General features: G+C 47.9%; 1 protein-coding gene across 2 annotated transcripts; it reads left to right on the top strand.

Moving 5' to 3' along the window:
- Nucleotides 1–308: 308 nt before the first annotated feature.
- On the top strand, nt 309–8,531 carry TNFRSF12A (TNF receptor superfamily member 12A). 2 transcript variants are annotated; one of them, XM_053266297.1, is made up of 5 exons: nt 309–529; nt 3,786–3,887; nt 5,045–5,179; nt 5,312–5,366; nt 7,427–8,531. In XM_053266297.1, exons 1-4 carry the CDS (start codon nt 451–453, stop codon nt 5,362–5,364), a joined length of 369 nt encoding a protein of 122 aa, XP_053122272.1. In that variant the 5' UTR covers nt 309–450; the 3' UTR covers nt 5,365–5,366; nt 7,427–8,531. The 2 variants fall into 2 exon arrangements, with proteins under 2 accessions (XP_053122272.1, XP_053122273.1); XM_053266298.1 differs by lacking the exon at nt 309–529 and adding an exon at nt 2,247–2,336.
- Nucleotides 8,532–8,811: the final 280 nt, after the last annotated feature.

The raw sequence follows: 8,811 nt of genomic DNA, 5'->3' as shown, positions 1-8,811 counted from the left end.
AATAAAATAAATACAACTGGAACTCAGTACAACTCCAGGCAGTTCAGAGCAGGTTCAGAATTATGGTTGCTGCCCCTTTTGCTGCTCTGAGTTCAGTGGGCCCCTCTCCCTTTCCAGAGGACCCAGGCGTCCGGGATTCTCAACCCTGTCCTGGTTTACATTAACTAGACTCCTTTCCTCTGCCCAGAAAGCCGGGCATTTCTCCCTCCTCCTAGCTGGCCCTGTTTTAACTTGTTGGACTTGGACACCCCCCTCCTCTTTCCCAGATCAAAAGATGGGACCCAGGAGGCCTGGCACGCCGCCCACCAATCCTCGCCTCCCGGATTTGTGTGGGCGTCTCTAGTAGTGAGCCGAGGAAAGTCTTTGGCGCTGAGTCACAGAGAGGCCAGCGCGGATCAATCGCTGCTTTCACATCCTAGGAGGAAGGGCGCAGCGGAGGAGACACGAGCGATGCTGGTCTTGGAAGCGCTTCTCCCGTGGCTCTTCTTTCCCCCGCTGCTTCGGACGGCCTGGGGGGAGCCACTCCCAGGTAAAGGGGTGTCCGAAAAGCGGGGGAGCGGGGCTGAATTCGGACCGTCTCTCTGGAAGAACTCACGTGCCTTCTCTTGTCGTGAAACCAGCACGAATTCAATCGGTGTAGGGGTGATGGCGAGTTTGCACCTGTTGAACTTCTGCTAGTGACTGCTATAAGGAGCTGTGGAGAGAAGGGGGGGCGAGTTTTTGAAAAGTGGATGAGTTGGAAAAACTTAATGAGAGAGCTAGAAAGGAGGGTGTGTGTGTGAGAGAGAGAGAGAATGAATGGGGAGTGTTGTTTAGTCTCTCTTTCCCTTGCTCTCCATCTTTTGCAGTTGATGAGGGGGAAAGTTATGGAAAACTTGAGTAGTGGCTGTGAGCGGTCGAGTCGGTAGACGTCTGGCGGGGAGCGGGTTGTTAGCCATGTAGGTTCCAGGGAACATGAGAACAAGCAAATAATCCATGTTAGCCGCACACGTAATCGCCCATGAGGGGCAAAATGATATTTAACTGGCAGCTGGACCAGTATGTATGCGTTGGTGTAACACACGTCTCCAGTTGATATTGATGTGTCTAGACGCACCCGCCGGTGTTTCCGTGCGTCGCAGAGGGTGTCACTCAGGGTGTGTGCCGTGCCTGGAGTTCCAGTTGGTCACCACCACCCCTTACTGTGCCTCTAACAGTTACCGTCAGACAAGTTCAACAGGTGCTGCTTTCCCCAGCATTGCTGCTGCCTGCATCCATGTCGGGATCTGTGCTGAGCCTGTTGAATTTCCCCCTGCTGTCTTATAAACAAGCTATGTTAAAAGCACAGAAGCCCTGCTTGGAATAAAATGTGGCAAACCCTAACTTGCTGCGCGTTTAGACGATTAGACGTGAGTTTTCCCCTCCGTCTAGTAACAGATGGGGATTTGCCGTGGGAGGTCGTCGCGGGTGGCCCGCCCCTCTCAGTGGCTCTTAGCGAAAATAAAAGGTGTAGTTTATTTGGTGTTATCAAATAAAGGGTGTAGAGACAGAAGTACAGGCAGTACTTGCTCCCAATGATAATTCTGCTCATGTGAAACATCTTTTGCCACAAATCTATTTTATCTTTCTCCAAACGCTGCCCCAATAAAATGTCTCGTTTCCCCGTGTAAAAAACTTCAGAACATTCCATCACGGATCCCTCTCATTACATGTCGCTTCTTAGCCCTAAATAAGAAAGATTCGATCGTGAGCCCTTTAGGGACAAGGAACCATCGTTTTAACACACTATTATTTTTTCTGTGTTAATCTTGCTGAAAGCGGCGTAAAAATTTGTTTTATTTATCATCATCATCATCATCATCATTATTTAATTGATGATGTCCACAAAACCCAAGTGATATGGAGGGAAGAAGAGAGAATTCGCCATCCTGGAAGCAAAGCCTGCACCACATGCCCACTCCCCCCCGCCCCACGATTGCACGTGCTCCAGGACTAAGGCACGGATTAAACCGCGGAATTAATTACCGATGTTAACTTCTAGTAGAAGTTGGAATTGTTATAGATGCCTGGCCACGCCCCCCCCCTGCGGCTCTGCTTCCCCATTGGCTGCCTCTTGGAGTGAGCGTTTCCTATTCCTGGAAGAGAAAGAGCGAGCGAGAAGCGGGAGGGGGAGGGGGAGGGGGAGGGGGGCTTCAAGCTGACGTAGGCATCATGCGACCCACACGGTGACTCACCCACGCTCTCCCCCCACCCTCTCCGCCCTGCTCCGCAGCCGCTCCGCTCCTGGGCTCGGCGCCATCTGTTTGCTTGCACGGGGCATATTTTATCAATGAAGTCACTGGAAGCTGGAGAGGGACGTGAGGCTGGGGGGAGGGGGTCCCCCCCTACATCCCTGCCCCCAAGTCGCCACCCGATGCCCCTCCAGCTTGGCCTCCCCCATGATCCTCCCCTCCCGCTCTGGTTCAGGTTTCGGGGTGAAACACGACACCCCCTCCTCACTGACGTTACCCCTCTGGAAATAGCCCCTGGTGTCATTTGGTGGATGTGGGAGGAGGCGCAGTGGGGCTTGGGCGGTGGTCCCTCATTTATGCCCCCACCCCCGCCCATTCAGCTGTTGGTTCTCTTCATGTTCCAGCTTGCCGTTTGTTTGCCGCCTTTTCATTCATTAATTCCTTCCCCCTTTTCCCTGATCGTTCCTTTCTGCCTTCCTAGAGGTTGCTGGGAAGTCTATCGGTTTCCATGGGCAACATCCATAAACTAGTTCTGACTAAGTCCCATTGAAATTACTGAGTCGTAAGTTAGGCATGTCTCGCTTGTCCCACTGATTTAAGGGCGCTTCCTCCTGACTAATTGATCTGGATGTTCCCCAATGAAGTTTTAAGCATTTTTATTCAAAAGTCAGCCTCACTGAGTTCAGTGGGGCTTCCTTTCTAAATGTGTGTAGGTAGAGCTGCAGGCTTCATTTCTCACTGATGCTGTATTGTTGAATGTTCCTGTGGCTATGTATACCCATTCTCATGGTCATTGTCTAGGCTAGGAGTTCCCCAGTCTTGGGTTCTCAGATGTTGCTGAACTACCATCATCCCAAACCTTTGGCCACTATGGTTGGGGATGATGGGAGTTGTAGTCCCAACAATATTTGGAGACCCAAAGCTGGGAATTCCTGATCTAAAAACAACACGTGCACATATATATATGCACAGGAATATATGTTGTACCTGTTGTGTAACTGGAATGCACGTGAGGGTTCTCCCATAGACCAGAGGGTTCTCAGCCTCCAGTCCCCAGAAGTGGTTAGACTACAATTCCCATCATCCCCCCCATGGCCTGGCCTTCAGTCCTTGAGGCTGGGGATGATGGCAGAAGGCCATTGTGGCTGGGGATAAGAATGTAAGAATAGCCCTGTTGGATCAGGCCCAAGGCCCACCTAGTGTAGCATCCTGAATCAGAATCTTTAATGTTACAGCCACAAGCCAAAACAAAAGAAAGAGATTACAGTTATACAGCAGTAAATAGTGTATAGATAATTAAAACAGTTAATTTAACAGTTTCCACACAGTGGCCCATCAGATGCTTCTGAAAAGCCCACAAACAGATGTTGAGGGCTTGTCCTCTCTCCTGCTGTTGCTCCTCTGCAACTGGTATTTGATGGGAGTTGTAGTCTAACTGCATTATGGGAGTTGTAGTCCAAAACTTCTGGGGACCCTAAATTGGGAATCCCTGGTCTAGGCGGCAGCTATTTGCTGCTGTTAATGTGGGAAGTGGGAACTCACAGTCTAATGGCCCCACTTCTTCTTTCCCATCAGCCACTGTGTGCCCTGGAGGCAAATCCTGGAGTCCGGATCTGGAGAAGTGCATGGATTGCTCCGTGTGCCAGCGCCAGAACAAGAATGACTATTGCTCCACATGTGAGTGACTGACGCCAGGCCTTACCTAGCATGCACAGGGGCCTTCCCTTTTGCTACACATCGTGCCTTGGCTTCCTAGCAGTGGGCAATTTGGGACAGTGGAATGATGGTGACAGTAGCCCTGTTCTCAGACCTTATGTTGTATCTGCATCCAGATGTCTGTTCACACAAAAACACATGGACCTTCATTCATTTAAAAAGTGAACCTAGATACAGGCCCCTCAAATGCATGGTACAGGAAGCATACCTGCCAACATGTCCCTAGTTCCCCATTAAGCTGAACAGGAAAATAGGGACATGTTGGCATGGCAGGTGTGCAGAAAGGAAGTGTACTGCTGTACCTGTGTTCAACATAATGTGAATAACTACCTGTGTACACTTGTTGAAAGAGTGTTGAACATAATGTCTGAATAGGGCTAGTATTGATGGAGAAACAGATACATTTCTGTTTCTTTTCACTGTGCAGCTAGTGTGTGTGTGTCTGCTACTCTGACTAAAAGATACGGTTATGCAGGGGAAAGATAGTACAGAAAACGTTTATTAAATTTAATTCCTGTCTTCAGGGCAACAGACATGAATCTTCTCTTGCCTCATCCCATCCTCACAACAGCCTTGTGAGGTAGGCTAGGTTGAGATATTGGCACTGGGCCCAAGATCACCCAGTGAGCTTGATGACCGAGTGGGGATTTGAACCCGGGTCTCCTGGTCTGACTCAATAACTGCTCCACCACACGGTTAGAGGTACATCATTTGAAGAGGGGAAGACCAAATCCCCAAAATAACATACAGAGCTGTGCATCTCTACCACTGTATCTAAAACTTTCAGAACCTAAACTTAGCATTCTGGGTGTTCCTCCCCTCCTTCCATTCATGAGGCACGTGCTAGAATGTTTGCATTTTCAGCTCCAGACATACATTCTACCAGTCAAATGCCATTTCTCTTTTTCCAGATTCGGAACACTGTCTTTGCACAGTCCTGCTTCACTGATAATGGCAGGGCAGCCAGCAGAATTAGAGGGAAGTGGGTTAGGCAGGATTAAAAGGGGCTTTGTAATGTTGGGGAAGTCCATTCCAGCAGTTAGAGATGGGCAGGCAGAAGCAGATCAGTCCTCCAGGAAGCTGTGCTGTGTTTAACCCATTCCTCCCCTCTCTTGTAGGTAGAGACCCTCAAACTCCTGATGCATTCAATATGTGGCTTCTGGTGGGAGTACCGTTGGGGGCCATTGTTCTGATTGTGGTCATTGGTGGCATCATCACCTATGCCCGCTGCCGGCGACGAGAAAAGTTCACCAGTAAGAGCGCCTTGTTCATTATTTAATCTTAACTGGAATTTCTGTGGCAAAGCCACTACAACAGAACCTCGATTTTCCTCTCTTCCCTTCCTCCTACTTATTCTAAACACACAACTCCTTTTTATTTAATAGCCCCCATCGAAGAGACTGGAGGACATTCAGCTCAAGAATCGCTGATACACTGAAGGTGAGTGTGGGCTCTTCCAGTCTGGAGTCACAGTCATGGCTGAACTCTTCGCTTCTGCCAGGGCACAGAACAATTATTCTGACTTGTTATCTTTAAAAAACAGGACCCAAGCTTCTAGCCCTCAGGAATTGTGAGGGGAGACTTGGTCCATCTGTCCATTATTATTCTTATTTTATATTTTATATCCCGCTCTTCCTCCAAGGAGCCCAGAGCAGTGTACTACATACTTAAGTTTCTCCTCACAACAACCCTGTGAAGTAGGTTAGGCTAAGAGATAAGTGACTGACCCAGAGTCACCCAGCAAGTATCATGGCTGAATGGGGATTTGAACTCGGATCTCCCCGGTCCTAGTCCAGCACTCTAACCACTACACCATGCTGGCTCCATGCCCTCCTTCCATTCCAGTACTTCCCCTATAACTGCATTTGATGAAGCTGAATAAATACCAAGATTGCCACAATTAATTGATTCCAACCTTTTAATCGACTAAGAAAAAAGGATACCTGATTAATCAAGCAACAGACCTAATTTCTTTTCATTATTGTTGGTTTTATTGTGGAAAAAATTGTATTAAAATGTATAATTTAAAAGCACTTCTAAAGCTTCAAGCAGCATAGAGAAAAGCATTCTCCCTTCATTGTTTGTTTGTTTGTTTCTTGCCTTTTTCTACCACCTTTCTGACTTGACTGAGGCACCCAAAGCAGTTGACAATCTTAAAAATAAACACACACGAGGTCTATCAAGTAGCTCTGTCTCAGACCATTGATGGTCTTCTCAGGAAATGAGACAGGAACTCCCTGGCCTGAGTGCCTCCTTCCCTGCCTTCCTCTCAGGGCATGCAGTTTTTACACTGGAGGAAATGAGAAGAGGCATTCTCTCTGGCATTCTTCCACCAAAGGTAATGCCTCTTCTAAGATGGCATTTGAAGCTGCATATATACACATCACAGAAAAACCAAAAGATGGGGGCAGTGGGTGTTCCTTCAAAATTCCTAGTTTAGTCGTGTGCAAATGTGTGCAGATCTAATCTTGGGTGGCATTGAAACTAATTTGATTAATCAACTCCATACAGAAAAATATAGGAAGCTGACATATATGGAGTCAAACCATAAGTCCATCTCGCTCAGTATTGTCTGCACAGACTGGCAGTGGCTTCTCCAAGGTTGCAGGCAGGAATCTCTCTCAGCCCTATCTAAGTCAGGCTCAGAAACAGTAGAGAGACTCTGCCAGTTTGTCTAGAAGTGGGGTTCCCAATAGTTTTTAGCCCTTCTTTCACAAATCTTCACCTCGGGTCCCTCCCCATACAGATTTTTTAGATAGGCTGCTCACTGGCTTACGTCCCGACAGTAACTGGTTGGCAGATTGGGCTTATTTTAAGCCAGACTTTGGGTTACAGCCCATTTGACCCACGAGTATACCCCTTAGGTTCTGCCAACCCGAGTACTGCCTTTGAAATAAATGGACTACTAAACTTGTCCCATTAATTTCGGTGGATTGCTTATGAGTAACTTAATCCTGTGACTGGAGTATATAAATTGCATAGTTGCAGCATGGGAAGGCAGGAGGGCTCTAAGTGTCTTCTGGGAGTCCTTCAAGTACCCCAACGGGTATCAGTACCCCTACTGGAAGCCCTTGGTGTAGACCAGGGACTCTCAACGTTGGGTCCCCATATGGTATACCCCAAATGATATTGTACTTCAGCTCCCAAAATCCCCAGCCCCAGTGGCCTTTGGTTGGGGATTATGGGAGTTGAAGTCCAATGACATCTGAGGATCCAACCTTGAGAATCCCTGGTGTAGACAATATTGAGTTAGATGGATCATTGGTCTAACTTCATAAAAGGCATAAGAGACATATCCTGATTACGGAGCTTGGGCTTTATACACAAACCTCTTTGGCCATGGCACGTTCTCAGCCCACAGGCAGAGTGAAGTTGGAAATGAACTCCCTCTTCCCGGCCATCTGGGCTATGCACACTCTCACTGGCCTTGGCTGTTGCTCAGACTTTGGATGTCTTTGGTACTTCTTCACTGATACTTTTTTCTCTCTCCCCTCTTGCAGATCTTTCCGCCAACATTTCAGATGAATGAAAGAAACAGAGAGAAGGCGAATTCAACCTTTGATTACCTCTGACATTTCCTGAAGATGCCGAAAAGACGTCTTCCTCTGCCCTGGTGGAATCCTGGGGCATTACACTTTTGCACATACATCCTTTTGGGGTGGGGTAGTCTTTTGCCTTTATATACATTTCAGGAAGAAGCATTGGTGGTCCCTTTTGTAAAAGCACATCAACCTCCCCCTAAAATGTTTGCAGTGTTAGGGGAGGGACAAAAGGGGCCTCTTTAATTCCCAGGGTCTAATGCCCCATATTGGGGTAATTTTATTGTTCATGCTGGGATACAGCTGTGAGGGACCTTGCAGCTCCCAGATCTTCCCAACTTGGGGGCAGAAAGCTGACGGTGGCGGACATTCTGTGTACGTTTCAACGTTGCGTGCATGCAGAGGTGCAAGAGCGCTATTGCTTAGATTCCATGCATGTCACGCAAACCCAGCTGCACAATGGTAGGTCACGGTTTGGTGGCCTCCCATGGCCCCAACTGCGTTTGCTCAGCTAGGTGCACGCAGCATTAAAAAGCAGGTGGAACACCGTGCAGTATGTCAGCCAGTGTCTACTGCCGGGTTTCTCAAACCTGAGTCCCTAGATGTTGTCAGACTACAACTCCCATCATCCCCTGTGTTGTGGCGGGGGGGTGGGGGTTGTAGTCCAGCAATATCTGGGGCCCCAGGTGTGAGAACTCCTGATCTACTGTGTTGTTTCCCTCTGCGGAGCAACTTAGGGCAAATATGAATGTGACTTTTTGATTATCTGTATATAGAGAAGTGTATTGGGTGCTAAGGCTCTCCTGGAGAGGAGCGGGGTCTAGTTTCAACATAGCCTCTCTTGCAGCCGCCTCTGACAGTGGCTGGGCCACTATGTGAAACATGCAAGTAGCCGCCATTTTAAGTAGAATCCACACGAATGTTGGCTCTTCCCTCCTTCCAGTCCCCTGCCCTTGATGCTCCTGCAGAGAGACTGCTATTTATATCATCTGCTCTAACAGATAACTTTAACTTTATGGATGTCATTTTAGGAGTGAAAAAATAAATTAAAAGGCTTCTCACTTCATGAACCAGTGTTTGTGGATTTTTTTTGGGGGGGGGGTAGGGGATCAGTAATTTCTTAATGAAATGGGGTGCTTTTATTTTTGTATAGAAGTACAAAATCTTGTACGTCAAGCCAATCTTAGGTTTCTCAGTGGCACTAGTAGCAATGGTGTGAATTAGCATTCACACGTATTTGATCAGTAGTCCTTAATGCCAACCCTGCAAGGCAGACCTATGATTTTCATATTGCAAGTGGGAGGGCTTGAGAGAGAGGCACTTGAAATCCTGCTAGCTGAGCAAAG

The sequence above is a fragment of the Hemicordylus capensis genome, chromosome 6 (assembly GCF_027244095.1).
Source record: "Hemicordylus capensis ecotype Gifberg chromosome 6, rHemCap1.1.pri, whole genome shotgun sequence".
NCBI classification, from domain to species: Eukaryota; Metazoa; Chordata; class Lepidosauria; order Squamata; family Cordylidae; genus Hemicordylus; species Hemicordylus capensis.
This window is presented reverse-complemented; position numbering and strand designations above follow the sequence as displayed.

Excerpts from the sequence above, each read along its gene's own strand:
- TNFRSF12A (XM_053266297.1), top strand. The coding sequence starts at position 451 with ATGCTGGTCTTGGAAGCGCTTCTCCCGTGGCTCTTCTTTCCCCCGCTG. Across the intron at positions 530-3,785 it reads CTGGGGGGAGCCACTCCCAG|CCACTGTGTGCCCTGGAGGC; the intron begins GTAAAGGGGTGT and ends CTTTCCCATCAG. Across the intron at positions 3,888-5,044 it reads GAATGACTATTGCTCCACAT|GTAGAGACCCTCAAACTCCT; the intron begins GTGAGTGACTGA and ends CCTCTCTTGTAG.